Source organism: Tachyglossus aculeatus, chromosome X1, assembly GCF_015852505.1.
Source record: "Tachyglossus aculeatus isolate mTacAcu1 chromosome X1, mTacAcu1.pri, whole genome shotgun sequence".
NCBI lineage: Eukaryota > Metazoa > Chordata > Mammalia > Monotremata > Tachyglossidae > Tachyglossus > Tachyglossus aculeatus.
Genome location: NC_052101.1, coordinates 86,005,216 through 86,021,595, shown reverse-complemented (window position 1 = coordinate 86,021,595; position 16,380 = coordinate 86,005,216). Strand labels below are relative to the sequence as shown.

The window sequence follows — 16,380 nt, the reverse complement described above, 5'->3', positions numbered from 1 at the left end:
ATTTGACACACATTATGACAGTTTAGACAGGGCAGCCCAATTTGGAGTGTGAGGAGCCTGAGGAACCTAGTAACGAGATTGTTACTCATTGTAGTTGGTTCTGACTCCCTTTTTGGTCTGTTTCTCCCTCCCCACTCCCCACCCCTTTTTCAGCACATCTGTCCTCCCTACTCCTTTATGTGGTGAGCCCCCTGCAGACCAGGTACCACACCTGATTTACTGGCCACTGCTTTAAAGGCCACGTAGTCTTCCCAATGGCTTTGAACATTACTTCACACATCATCAGAGCACTTTAAAATGTTATAATTGTATTGATTGATTGATTAAATGAAAGAGAGGCTGGTGAGTCTCCACTGGTAGCACTTCTCCCTCCACTTCCACCACACTTGAACCATTTACCGGTTCACTCGAGGCTACTCGAGACTTCTGGCACAGCTGGAGCTGGTGTAGTTCCAACCAAACAGCCCGTGGCTCCCATAGGTACCAATCAATCAATTAATCGTATTTATTGAGCGCTTACTGTGTGCAGAGCACTGTACTAAGCGCTTGGGAAGTACAAGTTGGCAACATATAGAGACGGTCCCTACCCAACAGTGGGCTCACAGTCTAGAAGGGGGAGACAGAGAACAAAACATATTAACAAAATAAAATAGAATAAATATGTACAAGTAAAATAGAGTAATAAATACATGCAAACATAGATACATATATACAGGTGCTGTGGGGAAGGAAAGGAGGTAAGGCGGGGGGATGTGGGGGGAGGAAGGAGGGGGCTCAGCCTGGGAAGGCCTCCTGGAGGAGGTGAGCTCTCAGTAGGGCCTTGAAGGGAGGAAGAGAGCTAGCTTGGCGGATGTGAGAAGGGAGGGCATTCCAGGCCAGGGCGATGACATGGGCCGGGGGTCGACGGCGGGACAGGCGAGAACGAGGCACGGTGAGGAGATTAGTGGCAGAGGAGCGGAGGGTGCGGGCTGGGCTGTAGAAGGAGAGAAGAGAGGAGAGGTAGGAGGGGGCGAGGTGATGGAGAGCCTTGAAGCCGAGGGTGAGGAGTTTCTGCCTGATGCGTAGGTTGACTGGTAGCCACTGGAGATTTTTAAGGAGGGGAGTAACATGCCCAGAGCGTTTCTGGACAAAGACAATCCGGGCAGCGCCGTGAAGTATGGATTGAAGTGGGGAGAGACAAGAGGATGGGAGATCGGAGAGGAGGCTGATACAGTAGTCCAGATGGGATAGGATGAGAGCTTGAACGAGCAGGGTAGCTGTGGCCTGGGCAGCGGATGGGCTACAGAGTAAGCAGAAGCTGGGGCGGGGGGGGGAGGGAGGGAGACACACACACACACACACAATATCTCTTTCTGGCTTCCTTTCTCCCCAGTGACTCACACTTGCTTACTCTACAGCCTCACTGCTTTCCATTCCTAGATCTGGGTGGCATTACCTAGAGATCTTTTCCCCGGCCCCATTATGCGCCCCTGAAAATATTAACTTATGTCAATCTCGATGTTTCAAAGTTGTATGATGTAGATATGTTGCATTTTTGCAGAGCAGGCAATTGGAATGTGTTGCCAATTTAATTTTAGAGGATGTGTCATTTCTTTTTCATTTAGCATCTTCGGGTCATCTGAGAAACATGCATTTTGTTCACCCTCATTAAAACCTTGTGAGATGTTTATAGATGCTCTAATAATAATAATAATAACTTCGCTTCTCCCAAGCTCTCTGTTAAGCATTGTTAAGCACTTACTATGTGCCAAGCACTGTGGTGTTAAGGTCTGGGGTAGAATTAAGATTATCGATATCAATGTGAGCACCTCCTATTGAAGACACAGATGAGCCTCAGTTCCACAAATAAACTTTAGGAACAAGAAACTGAATATGGTTATAGTTGTTTGTCCATAGCATTTATTAATAATGATAATTGTGGTATTTGTTAAGTGCTTACTATGTTCCAAGCACTATACTAAGTGCTGGGGGGGTGGGGAGAATACAAGCAAGTCGGGTTGGATACAGTCCCTGTCCCACATCGGGCTCATGGTCTTAATCCCCATTTTACAGAGGAGGTAACTGAGGCACAGAGAAGTGAAGTGACTTGTCCAAGGTCACACAGCAGACAAGTGGCAGTCAGGATTAGAACCCATGACCTTCTGACTCCCAAGCCCGTGCTCTATCCACTAGACCGTGAGCACTTACTATGTGCAGAGCATTGCACTACGCACTTGGGAGTCTAACAAAAGTAAAATATCGTTCCTGCTCCCAAGGACCAATACTTGTCATTTCTTCCTCCGTAACACCTCTCAGATTAGTCCCTTCCTCTTCACTCAAACAGCTACCAACCTGGTCCAAGCACCATTCATCAGTATAATTCTTATATTTGTTAAGCGCTTACTATTTATCAAGCACTGTTCTAAACACTGGGGAAGAAACAAATTAATCAGGTTGGACACAGTCCCTGTCCCACATGGGGCTCACAGCCCAAGTAGGAGGGAAGCAGGCATTGAATTCCCATTTTACAGATGAGGAAACCGAGGCCCAGAAGTTAAGTGACTTGCTCAAGGAATAAGACTACTGCAACAGTCTCCTCACTTGATCTGCCTACTCCCAGCCTTTCCTTCATTTAGTCTCTAATATCCACTGCTGAACAGATCATCTTCTTGAGCAGATCACCTTTCCTTGGCACCTGTCACTCAACTCCTCCAAAACCTCCGATGACTACCCATCTCCTGCTGCGGAGCAAAAACTCCTCATGCAGGGCTTCAAGGCTCTCCACGAGCACTCTCCAGCATACCTATAGGCTTTCTTCATCCAGTACTCCCCAGCTCACACACTTTGCTCCTCCCTAGCTCTCTGTCTAAATGTGCCTTGCTCTCAACTCTCCCACCTCCCTAACCTCTACCTCATGTTTTACTCCCAACCTAGAACTCACATGTTTCCCCCATATCCCCAGCGCTCTCCATCTTAAAAGCCCTCCTAAAAATTGCACCTACTCTAGAATGCCTTCCCTAATGAATTTCCAACACCCTGCCTTTGGGACTTGGGTCATTTAAATCCTGTCCTCAGGACTTGTGAATATATGCATATTTTTACTGATATATTATCTATACATTCCATTTTTTTCAGCTGTTTTGTCCTAATGTGTTTGTACTGCTTCCAGCTTATATTTGTTTTTCTCTGGCTTCCACTATCTGTAAATAATTCTGGCTCAGTGGAAAGAGCCTGGGCTTGGGAGTCAGAGGTCATGGGTTCAAATCCTGGCTCTGCCACTTGTCAGCTGTGTGACTTTGGGCAAGTCACTTCACTTCTCTGGGCCTCAGTTACCTCATCTGTAAAATGGGGACTAAGACTGTGAGCCCCTGGTGGGACAACCTGATCACCTCGTATTCCCCCCCCCCAGTGCTCAGAACAGTGCTTTGCACATAGTAAGCGCTTAACAAATATCATTATTAATATTATTAATATTAACATTAATTAAGGGGGGGGAGGGAGAGGGGGAGAGAGGGAGAGGGGGGAGAGAGGGAGAGGGGGGAGAGAGGGAGAGAGAGGGAGAGAGAGAGAAAACACACTGAGAAGCAACATGGTTTAGTGGAAAGAGCATGGGCCTGGGACGCAGAGGACCTGAAAGGGGAAAAAGGCCCTAATTCTAAACCCAGCTCTGCCACGTGACCTTGGGCAAAGGTCACTTAACTTCCCCGTGCCTCAGTTTCCTCATCTGTAAAGTAGGGATTTAATACCTATTCTCCCTACTACTTAGTCTGTGAGCTCCACGTGGAACAGAGACCGTCTGACCTGATTTATCTTGCATCTACCCCAGTGCTTAGTACAGTGCTTGCCACATAAGGGCTAAACACATAACATGATTATTATAAATATTATTACACTGAGATTGCAGTTTCTAAAAAAAAAAAGTTGGAAATCATCTTCAACCAAGTGGTGTTTCTTCCTTTAATATACTCCACGTGTATTTCTTTAAACATCTTTTACTTTTTCAGGAAGAGAGCAGTAAAATCTTGAGTTTAAATTCAGGAAGGCGGCATAGCTTAGCAGAAAAGAGCACGAGACTGAGTCGGTAGACTCGAGTTCAAATCCCAGCTTCGCCATTTTCCTGTTGTGTGACCTCAGGCCAATCACTTAACATCACTGTGCTTCAGTTTTCCTCACCTACACAATGGGGATAATATAGCTGTTCTCCCTCCTTTTTAGATCGAGTGCAGCCATTAGGCATAGGGGAGTGAGTCCAATTATCTTGTATCCAATCTGATGATCTTGTCTCACCCCAGCTCTTAGCCAAGTGCTTGGCCCATAGTAAGCCCTTAATAAATGTTACCATCATCATAATTAAATTTCACGGACTATAGTAGATACAGAGAGCTAGTAGATATGACTGATTGATATGGCAATTCAGTTTCCTTTACCATCATCCGGTCACTTACAGTATAGTTTTGAGTAATGTGAGTCAGGATAGCAGCATTTAAAAAAAAAAGAAAAGAAAAGAAAAAATAATTTCAACACCAGGAATCTGATGAAACCATCCACAGAACACTATCAGGACTGAACATCTTAGAGTCAAAAAGCTGTATCCATAAAGTGACTCCATTTTCTAATGTCCTAAGTTGGGCAGAGGACAGGGCAGAGGTAGGGCCAATAAACTACAAATGCTCCACAGAAAAGTAGAGGGAGAGAGATGAGGGAAGAGGAAGAAAAAAAAATGCAGAAAAGGGAGATGGATAATCCACTCCCCCCACACCAACACACACATGGCTCAGCACAGAGCTGAGCTGACACTGTAGAGGAGTTAACAGCAGCAAAAGTAGCAACAATAGTATTTATTGAGCACTATGCACTGTACTAAGTGCCTGCTTCAGCTGCCCAGGACGGAACCAAGTACACAGGCTTTCTCTGGAGAAATAACAGTTGGGAGCTCCACAAAGTTGGCAGCTGAACTGACTCGCTCAACTACTGCTGAAAGTTACTTCCTCCTGCCTCCTCAGCACAAGGCTACCAGCTCGACAAGACTCTGGGGCCCCAGTGGCCAAAAACAGGACATCTGCCAATCCCACTAGGCTGACAAGGACAGGCCTTGAGGCAGTACATTTGATCGCACCTATGAAGAGACTAATGTGGTCTATGACATGAGAGGAAATCTAGCTGATCGTGCAAAAGTGAATAAGGAAATAAGAATTAAACTGGAGGAACTAAAAAACCATGGCAGTGAAAAAGGAAAGGCAGTGAATACACTGTACTGCTAAACCCATGTTAATGCTCCCAACTGATTCCACGAGAGTAGTGTTATGTGAAAGAATGCAACACGAAATATAGTTTCCTACAGGAAATACTGCAAAGTGCTTTAATACACTCCTAAGATCAGAAAAACTGACCAAAACAATGTAAAATTAACAAACAGTGACAAAACAACAGTTACATGATCATATAGCATGGCAAATATATGTACTGATAATAAAAGGTTTTTAATTAGTTTTACATGTACTCTAATGCTAACCTCCTCACTGTGACTCGATCTCATCTATCTCACTGCCAACCCCTCGCCCACATCTCACTTCTGGCCTGGAACGCCCTCCCTCCTCAAATCTGCCAGACAATTACCTTCCCCCCAGCCTTCAAAGCCTTATTGAAGGCACATCTCCTCCGAGAGGCCTTCCCTGACTAAGCCCCTCTTTTCTCTTCTCCCACTCCCTTCTGTGTCACCCTGATGTGCTCCCTTTGCTCTTCCCTCCCCCCAGCCCCACAGAACTTATGTACATATCTGTAATTTATTTATTTATGTCTGTCTCCCCCCCCCCCAAACTGTAAGCTCGTTGTGGGCAGGGAACGTGTCTTGTTTATTGTTGTACTGTACTCTCCCAAGTGCTTAGTTCAGTGCTCTGCACACAGTAAGCACTCAAGTACAACTGAATGAATGTACATACATATTTAATTTTCTAAAATGTTTCCTATCCTAATCAGCGAAAAGGCACCACATCTGCCATTATTACCTAACGGTAATTTGAATGGGCTTTAATCTCTATACTAGCCAGGCAAAATATTTAACAGTTGAGAGAGAAGAAAAGGGAGTTGTTGAAGCCAAAGTAAACTTTGCATCGTCAAAATGAGAGCTGGCTGCAAAAAATAATGACACTAAAATTCACTGGCGCTATCTGGAAAGAACACTACAAGAAGAGCACTTCAACTGGGGATGGCTGGAATTATTTCAGGGATGGTCTTGAATTCTAAGAACACAAGCAAAGCCATTAGTGGGTCAGCTCAACAGCCACACAGCCCAGTATTCCGCCTCCAACAGTCGCAATGGGATGGCAACAGTGGGATAGTTGCTCTCTTGGACATCCTTCCTAACAGTTGTGGTGCACCAATTAACCATCCCTAGCTTTCAGCGGTGATTTCCCTGAGCTTGCTAACACCAATGGTGTTACTGCTAATGATGCAAACAATTCTACAATTTGGTACTTACATTGTTTCCCTCTGAATACAAGTCATTTAAAATGGTCAAAACACTCCATAAGTGTTCGTGTTCTGCCAATAAGCAGCACCGAGGAGGGAGCCCGCTCCTTGCCTCCGCAAAACCTTTGAGGCTGAGCTCCACAAGATGTGACTGAACAATACCAACTGTATGCACTTAGACCAACACAGGCAGATGACTCACACGAGCCACATTTGGTTACATTCCCAGGTTCGACAGTTAGTCACCGCCTTGATCAGAACGTGCTTTCACTACTTAGAAAATAGATGAAAAAATGTTTCTTTATACTTGCTTTAAATCTACCACATTCAAACTTCAATGGATGCCCCCCTCATCCTAGGAGTGCATGATTTGGGGAACAGACAATAGATGTTCTACCTATCCATGATTATACTGACTTCAGTCATGTCTCCTCTGACCCTTCATCTTTCCGGTATGAAGAATCTACCCTCACAGGTTGCTTCTCTGCCACTCCTAATCGTCTTTATTGAACTTCTCTGTTCCTTCCCCGCTCCTTTCCTGAGAACACTGAACAAAATGGCTCAGTCACCTGGGCACAAGCAAAAACAGTGCTATATATTGGCAAAACTAATCCTTCTGCTTTCTATACGCTTCCTGACCACGTACAGCATTTAGTTGGCCTTTCTGGCTGCCACCGCACTCTGGACCAATGATTTTAAGAAACCGTTACCAATGACTCCAGAGTCTAAATGCTGCTGAAGATGAGGAGGATGACGATGACTCCAGATAGCTAGACAGATAGCATCAACCATGCAACTAGAGTTTGGAATGTATTCCTTGGTCACATTAAAAGTCATCTGCCAATTATTTACCCTGTCACTCAGCCTCATGATGTTGAAGTCTCCCCCAAATTTATACCCATCTGCATAATATTTCACCACCCAGAAAAGTCTAATGTTATTTCTAATGCTGAAAATTTCACTTAGCTCTCCCACTTTCAAATTGTTTTTGAATGTTAAACAAAACCGGTCTGCACCCTGAACCCTGGGAGAATCCTACTATTCACACTTCACCACCAGAATAAGTGGTCCTTCTATCGTATACTTTAGCCAGTTTTCTACCTGGGACAGAACACTCCCGCCACTTCCACAATGCCTCTTTAAGAGTTTGGTGTGGAACTTTGTCAAAAACTCTTGAAAAATATAAGTACATTATGGCCACTGGATCCCCTTCAACCCACATGCTTACTAACCCCTTTAAGTAAGCCCAAAAAATTAGTGAGGCATACTTTTCCCTTGCAGAAACCATGCTGACTTTCCCGGAACAGGCTGTGCTTTTTCAATTCTTACTGATACCAAATTTACAGATTCTACTAATTTGCCAAGTAATGTGGTAAAGACTCACCAGTCTGTAATTCCCAGGATCACATCTCTGGGACCCTAATTATAGATGGGAGTTTCCACCAGTCCTCTAGCATACAGAATGTTTGCAACGACAGGAATTCTGCAACTTCTCCTACTGAGTTCCTTCAGAACTCATCGATGGATACCTTGTTTACAATTAGTTTATCAAATCTAAAACATGATTAAAGGAAGAAAATAATGGAAAAAAATAAACCTAAATAGGAAGAAAATTATCCTGATCTGAAAACCTTGGACGAGTCCCCTGACCAAGTGCAATTTGTGAAGGGGTGATAGCAAAGGAAACAGTACCTGGGTTCTCTCAAATCTCTCAGGTTGAAACAGTGGGCAGGGGATTATATTTAGGTTCTCCAGGATTGCATATGATCCCTCACTGACAGCAAAATGACCCCTAAATGTCAACTTCATCTTGCTTTTGAAGCATTCGCAAACCGAATGTAAAAAAAGTCATTTGAGCTTATTATTCCTGAAAAATCTCTTCCAATCACTTAGTACTAGAGATAAATATTTAGTTCAGTAATATTACTGCAACTCTTAGGTGAACAATTCAGAGAAACTCAACTTGGCAGTATTTTAAAAGATTATAAGATTACTGAAAAAGGTAAATAATTTTGAATAACTGACTTAAAACCAATGAATACTACTACAGTGCATCCAAAATAGAATAATACTATAATTCCAAAGTTATTGCAAATGCTCAATTTACAAGCATTTTAGAAGGAGATAAAGGACAACTCTGTTTTAAAATATTTAGGGCCTGAACCAGGGAGGGGAGATGAGTGGCAGGAAGAGATGAGTAAGGCAATGGCCCCATTTAGTTACCTGTGTCAGGGAGAGCGGGTGGCTTTGTGGTATGGCAGCAATCAAAGTCATACATCATTAGAGCATACGTCCCATTATACCTTATCCCAGACTCCCCTCCTCTGTTAAAGGTTACCCCACCTTCTCAATATCAATGAGGATTTTCACAGATTAGGGCTACTAAAATAATCAAACTTTCCCCCTGAAACAGGAAGTGTACGAAAACTATGGTCTTTAGAAGCAAACTTCCACTCAAAAGAAGATCACAACAATTAATTTTCCAACTATTGTACTTCACCACTGTGCTTTACACGTATACCCCTCCATCTGGATATTAATGCATTCCAAAATGAATCCAGTTTTATAAATTATGTAGGTGTCTCCTAGCTTGATAAATATTTGATAAACCAGCAAAAATACCGATTTTCAGCCTTTCATTACTATTTAATAGATATACAAGTTGAAAAAAATTAAACCCTGTTTCGTAAATTAAATCCGACCCAGAAATTGCTTGACCTTGTTTTGTGACTGTTGTTTTGTTTAAATGGACTTCCCTGAAAACATTTGCCAAATGTAGTTTTGTGAAAGGCATATTTACTAAAGTATAAGTCACAAATTGTCTGGTGAAATGTTTGAAGGCAAAGGTTTGAAATGCACTATTTTTAGCTGCCTGAAAACTTAGCAAATGACGGCTGTCATCTTTAAAATGAAGTGTGCTTGGGCAGAAAAAGCTACTCGAATTATATTTGGGGGAAAGAGTAATTTATAATAATAATCTAACCAACTACATTAGGCTAATGAAAATAGTATCCTAGAATGGTTGCCAAAAGGGATGTTTCTCTGCAGTCATACTTTTATCATGTATCGCCTCATTAAAATAAAAGCAGTTTGGCACTCAGTGCCTGTAAATCCACTATCATTAAAATGATCGTATTTTCAGGAGCTCCAGGTAGGGCAGGGGACAAGGCCAAAAAACGGATGAAGCAATAGCCAGGGACACAAGGAAACGGGAACAGGAGAGAAGGGGTGGGGAAGACTGGTAGCAGGGGGGCATGGTAACATTGTATGAACTAAAGATATATAAAAAAGGTATACCCATGCGCATGTGGGCACGCGCGTGCACACACACACACACACACACACTCACTCACTCATCTGGCCACTGTTGTTTCCTCTGTCATTCAGCCGTGCCAAATTGCAGCACCAGGGATCCAGCCACCCAAACTATGGCTTCAGGGTACTACTCTGCCCGCAGCAGCAAACAGGCTTTTACTTCCAGTAAGTGGCCCAGAAGTAGCCAATTGAGCCTTCCACGCCTCCATTTCACTGCTGTGCTGCCCCTGCAGCTGCTTTTGTGCCCTCTAGCCACCTGGCTGAAACCAGGACTTACAGCTGACTCACTGGCCATTTTTTGGGTGGTAGGGCATGAGCCCAAAATTCAGGACAGCCTGCCTAATAATGGGGAATGGATAATCCCTTTAGTGATAACAATGAATAGAGCTCTGCAAGGATGGTTGGAAATTTAAATTAAATAGACTTCAAATCCCAAATGTCTTTAGTCTCAAAAGTGGCATCTGGTTACCAAGGTTAAAGCAGTCTAATTCAACAAAATATTTACAATATCTTTAAATTGTTAAAACTGCCACAGTTAATAATGTAGCTCAAAGCATGCTGAACAACGTAATTCACTTTTTTAAATGACCCTGAAGACCCTTCGGTTTTGTTGGATTTTGCAAGCTTTCCTAAGTTTGCTGCAATTCCCTTCCCTTGTCAACCCCTTGTACGTCTCACCATTGGCCGGTTGTCAGTTATATGTTTACAGCCTAAATCCTGCAGCTTTACTTGGTCCTATTCCCTGCTTGCCAAATTGTGAAAATCTAAATTGAGTTTGAAGAGGCAGACAGGTGAGAACGAGGCAATAAAATTATATAAATATTACGTAGAAACACTGTGAATATACGCAGACCCAGGTGAAGGCTGAGGAAAATGATGGCTTCAAAGGCTTGCTACTGCTTGTGAGTCCCCTAAGCCTGACTGATCATTTCACTCATCTTAAATTCCACTGTCATTTGAACCTCACATGGCATGCCTGGGCAAATTTGATGACTTGGATGTTGTTTTAGAGACCGGGCTCTCCGCCAAGTCTGCTCGGCCTACTCCCTTGACCCACCGGGGCAGCTCTAGACAACACCTCCCTTATTTACGGAACTGCTGTGAGAAGTCAAACTGCTGCTTACAAGCAAATGAGGCCCAATATACTCGTGCTTCTTGCTTCTTTAAAAGTGGGACTACAGACTCCTTTACCACCTTCACTCTTAAAATGAAATACTATGACATCAAAGATTAATCTGCCACTTATCTAGAAGAGACAAATGAAAAACACAAAGTTCACAGTCAACATGTCTCATCTATTAACAAAATACTGTAATAATAATTAGTATTCCCCAGATTTTCACCACTAAATACATAAATTTTTTTTCAAACTCAAGGACAGGCCATCTGAGGTTTGGATTTTTTCTTTCTAAATTGTTACACTAAAAGCAGCAAATCATTCTACATGTACTTTCTTAAAACAATCATACCTAAAGTCTAAAACCTCAGTTGTACAGCAACCTACAAAATCAGGACCCCAAATTTTGCCTAAAGTGATATTAGTTGTGACAGGAAGTCCATTTCTAAGAAGAATTCTGGATAAACATTTCTTCAGCACACACTTGCTAAGTTTCCTTCAGCCCACTCATCTTCAATCAACTGCTCTCCTTTATAATCTTCTATCAATATCTCCAAAGTTTAAAAGTCACAAACTCTTACCACAGGCCCACAATGTTTTTAGCCATGGACATGAAAATGGCTTTTCACTCATTTGTTGCTGTCCTCAATTACTATATCACAGCCACAGTACCTGATTAACTGCCTCTGTTGACTCTGCCTGGAAGACATGCCATTTTTTTTTCCTTTTGGGTTTTGTAGTTTTTCATTTTGACTTCCAAAGCACGGAATTAAGTCGAGCCATTATAATGACACAGTTTTAACTCCAAGTGAGCACTTCTAAAGTAAAACTTTTTCAGGATTTTTAGACACATGCAAGACTTACTAGTACAATTTAACTGGACTGAGAGCCCCTCATGGGACAGGGCCTGTGTCCCACCTGATTGACTTGTATCTTCCCCAGCGCATAGAACAGTGCTTGACACATAGTAAGAGCTTAATACCATTAAAAAAAAAATTTATCACCCACATCATTCTGCTACTCTTCAAGCACCACCTTGAGTTTCTGAGCGAAAAGGTGTTTCAGAGATGTCACATTAGGAATTCAATTATGGATTCTCAACCTATTCAGTTCCAAAAGAAAACAAAGTACGCGTAAGGATGAGAATATGGTTTGGTAACATTAATCAAGGCAAATCAAAAATGGTGTACCCAGTTGTACATCCACAGCCTTGTTAGGCAGGAGAAAGAGTTCTCATTTTTTGGATTGATTAATCTTTCCAATCTCTGCTTGTGCAGTTAGCAGGAAACCATCTACCCCTATATGTTAATAACAGTCATTCTAGGCCAGCAAATACTGTTTTTTAAAAGGTCAATAAACGAAAATGGAGCATTGGCCTGGAGGGAAGCAGACCAACTATCACGACCTTTATTGAGAAGCTCATGGAGGAAGGAGAGAACAAGGATAAGCTAAATAGGAATCAAAGGTGATGAAATACTCCAAGTTACTGAAGTGTAAATTGAGTCAATCTCTCAGACTCATATATCTGCTTCTCTCCCCCACCACCAACACCCCTTCAGTTAGCATGTAGGAGAGGGAGTTAGCACTTTAAGAAAAAATAAAACTACAAAGTTAGACTCACTACAAATAGCCAAATATATTTTTTTCAGATTGCACAAATTACCAATACCAAAATGAAATTTAGTAGCACTATGTTAGATGATACATCACTGTAGTTCTTGAAAATCTTCACACGATACTCTTGAGGGATAATAGAAAATTTCTTTAATTTCTGTCAAAACCCAAGGAGCTTCAGGGAATAGTTTGCAACCTTGGAAGGTCAAAGTTCCAAATTGGTCACACCTGTGCTTTGAATAAATAATGGTATCTACAGGCATACCAAACAATTGACATTTTAAGAATTTTAGTTTAATGCTGAATCTTCAAAATCTATATTTAGTTCATTCCATTTTCTCTCAAACACTCTAAAAGTACATCTCAAGAGTACTAAATATTATATTTCTAAAATTGAAACCCAGTAAAGCTATGATGCTTCAAAGAGAAAAAATATTATTTTGCACGTCATGTTTGACACTCGCCATTAAGGACAAACGGAAATTTGAATACTTTGTTTCTCAAATCGTTAATGAGATCAGAAGCAGACAGCAACCAAAGAACTTATGATTTGTTTACACAATCAGTGGTATGAGGCTGACAAACAACTGGGACAGATGTGACCTACTAAAACAAAAAAGAATCCTCATATTCCTCCAAACAACGTCGTGAGCACTGAATCAATCCTTGAGCAAGAGACATGCATGAAGTCAAATAGTACGTTAAACGTATTCTAGAAACCAACTTATATTGGGTCTCACGGCCCAATTTTATTGCGGACGTAAGGGAAATCTATTGACCCCATATTCCAACTCCAATCTCATACCTTACCTTAATTATGCTTGCCAAAAGCATATACTGATTTTTCAAAACCCAAAAATTAACTTGGGTGCATCTCCCACTATCACAGAACTGTTACAATACCTATAGAACCATTTCTCCATATATATTTGAAATACTGTTTAAATACTAGCTTTTGGATTTCTTAAAACATTTCATTCTTGAAATCAAATGATCAGCCTCAATATTGCTGGATACATATCAAAAACTGCATTTAATCAGATGTAAATGATGGAAAATTTTACCCAAATTAATGCTGTGACTACTTACATATGAGAGCAAACCTGCCACTGTATTACCTTGCTTCTTTCCTGTTTGCAGAATATAGATTATATTCATGCTCTTTCTTTTTTCCACAACAGGAGTGTAAGGTTCAGTGACCTTAACATAGTATGGAAAAAAATTTAGGATTCTGTATTTCAAACTGACATTTAACTGTAGCAATGAAAACTTAACTGAATATATTTCAGGTAGAAACTACCTCCTGATGTATGCATTACAAGCTCTTTTTTAATACAAAGAAAGGTATTACCATCATTAAATAACAGCAGGACTGACGAAACAGTAGGTCAGGCCTCCCAACTTCCAAATTCCCTCTTATCAACCAGTAAAGGTTAATACACTTCCTTCCACTGTTCTTTTTCCCTTACACTATTTGAACACTGTCTGAACTTTCCAGGGAAATAATAAAGGAGCCCAAAAAGGTCTAGTCTATTTTTTTCTTCTCAAACTTCTACCTCCAAGGTATGAATAGGGCCCTTAATCTTTAGAATTTCAGTTTCCCACTGTCCGTAATTTACCTATCTTTTCGACATATTTGTCTTCCCCTAATTTATGAGCCCCAAGGGGGAATAGGGACCATAACCGAAATGTTTATCTTTTAATAACCCCAGCGTCTAGCACAGTACCAGGCACATTGTTAATAAGCATTAACGAACAATTTTCATAAACTCTTGTTCGCAGCCTTACTCCAAATGTGGCCTATAAAGCTTTTCACTTCACTAGAATAACGAATTAAAGTCTCTCTCGCAGGGCTAAAATTAATCGGAAACTTTTCAAAACGCTCTTAAACTTGAAGTACAAATTTAACACCGATATTAAGCATAACAAAAACATGCATTTAAGCAGAAGTTTCCTTTTTTTAAAGTCTTGGTAGCTGGGCTGAGACTGTTAGATGTTCTGTAACAACGTGGGGCAGAGCCGAAAATACAAATTTCCGAAAACCAAATGAGAAACTACTTCAGTAGTGAAAAGGGGTTTTTAGCAAGTGTGCTTTTTTGGTGCTGTCCTTTTAAATAGGTTCTCCAGATTGCGGGGGCGGGGGGGGGGGGGGCTTTTCAGTTGACAAGTTCTGAGCATCTGAAGGCTAAAATATATTTAGTTACTTTCAGTTGCATTGTTTTAATATATTCCCTACTTGTGTTACTTCTCAAAGCCCACACGCCCCTTTGGAAAGCATATCCTCCACCATTTGATCTTTGAATCGAGCCAATGTCTGATTACTACTACTACAATACTATCAACTCCTAACTCTACCCACTGATACCCTTTTACCAGAGCATTCTGAAACAGCTTTGCACTCAACGTTCACCCCGATGTTATGCTTTAAATAAAAATTACTGCCATTCACACCCCCAGACAAAGCAGCAACGTAAGTTTACAGTGCTGTATGCACACTGGCAGGGAGAAGCACGTTTGTTGTATTAAGTATTTCTAGTTAAACAGTGTCCCTAAATCCCTCCTAAAATAGTCTTCTACGGAACTGCAGGAAGCCTAAGAAATTCTGATCATTAAAGAAATTGGCAGGATCGGTAAGATTATTTCGAGGCTCCCAAAATTAAGTCGCCCCTAAAAAGTGGGATTCCTACAGTTACGTTCCGAGAACTTGGGGACATTGTATAGCTACGCTAGTTTAAAGCTACGACAAAAACAGAGTGCAACTGGGCAAACAAACCATTCGCCGAAAGGAAAAACAGGTCTTATTTTGAAAACATGGAACAACTTTCCACCGCGAGTATCAGAGCATTTGACAAAGTAAGTAATTAATCTTCAGAGGCAGGCGGGACAAGCGTTTGCCTGATTTAGAGATTAAGTAAAACCCGAGGTTGACAGTGAAGGCAGGGGAATGGGAGAGGAATGAGAGCAGAGGGCGGGGGGGAGGTGATTGATCTTCGTGCCCTGCCTCCACTTTTAAAGTACGGTAATAAAACTGTGCCCCTGGCTAGATGCAAGAGTAAGGCGAGAAGAGAGTGGGGGAGGGGGGGAAAGAGGAGTACGGGGCAAAGGAGGGGTGGGGGAGGCAGGCATTTCTCGGGCGCCCTTCCCTCTCCCTATGTCAGCAGGGTGAAGCAGAGACTACCCTTCATGACAGGGAAAGCATGCCGGAGTCCCAATACCCCCTCGCTTCACCCCTCGGGCCGGTCAAGGCGCCCGAGACAGCAAGCGAGGCAAGAGAGCCGGGAGCGCTCAGTCAGGGGCCATCGAGTCTCTCCGGAAGCAAAGGTCGGGCCGGGAGGCCGGGACACCCACCTGCAGGCCCCAGGGGCGGGGGCTGTTGTTGCCCGTCCTCCCCGAAGATGAGTTTGAAGTCGAACTCGTCGTTGGCGCCACAGTTTGCAGTAGTCATCGGTTTGGCAGGGGGCTCGAAGCGGCCGGATCCCCCCACGCGGCGGCGATGGCTCTTGCTCAGGCACCGGCGACAACACTGGGCTTGCCCCCCTCAGCGCCGCTTCATGCCCGGAGTCGGGGGGGGGAGCACGGGAGAGGGGATGGCGAGATCAGCGGGAAACTTTCTGAAAGGTGTTGGCGTCCCGGGCCCCGCTACCGGGCTGCGCGAGCGCTGCGGGCCCCCCTTCGGCCGCAGCCAACCGCTACCCGCACCGCCTCCGAGCGCGCGTCCGCTATGCGCGCGCCCAAAGCTCACACGCTTCCGCACCGGGCCCCGCCACTCCACCCCGCTTAGCCAGCACGCGTGCGGGCCCCGCCCCGCAGGCCGGAGGCCCCGGGCCCCTCTCCCACTGGCTGTCCGCCCCGCGATTGCGAGGCCCAGGTCCCGCCTCCTTTCGCTC

General features: G+C 43.1%; 1 protein-coding gene across 3 annotated transcripts in view; it reads right to left on the bottom strand.

Annotated features, from left to right (window-relative positions):
* NFATC3 (nuclear factor of activated T cells 3) overlaps window positions 1-16,120 on the bottom strand; it is a 196,789-nt gene extending 180,669 nt beyond the window's left edge. For all 3 annotated transcript variants that reach the window (XM_038771966.1, XM_038771969.1, XM_038771970.1), the window contains exon 1: window positions 15,842-16,120. In XM_038771966.1, the coding sequence (XP_038627894.1) occupies window positions 15,842-15,938 (97 nt within the window). In that variant the 5' untranslated portion in view covers window positions 15,939-16,120. The remainder of the gene's footprint in view (window positions 1-15,841) is intronic.
* Window positions 16,121-16,380: the final 260 nt, after the last annotated feature.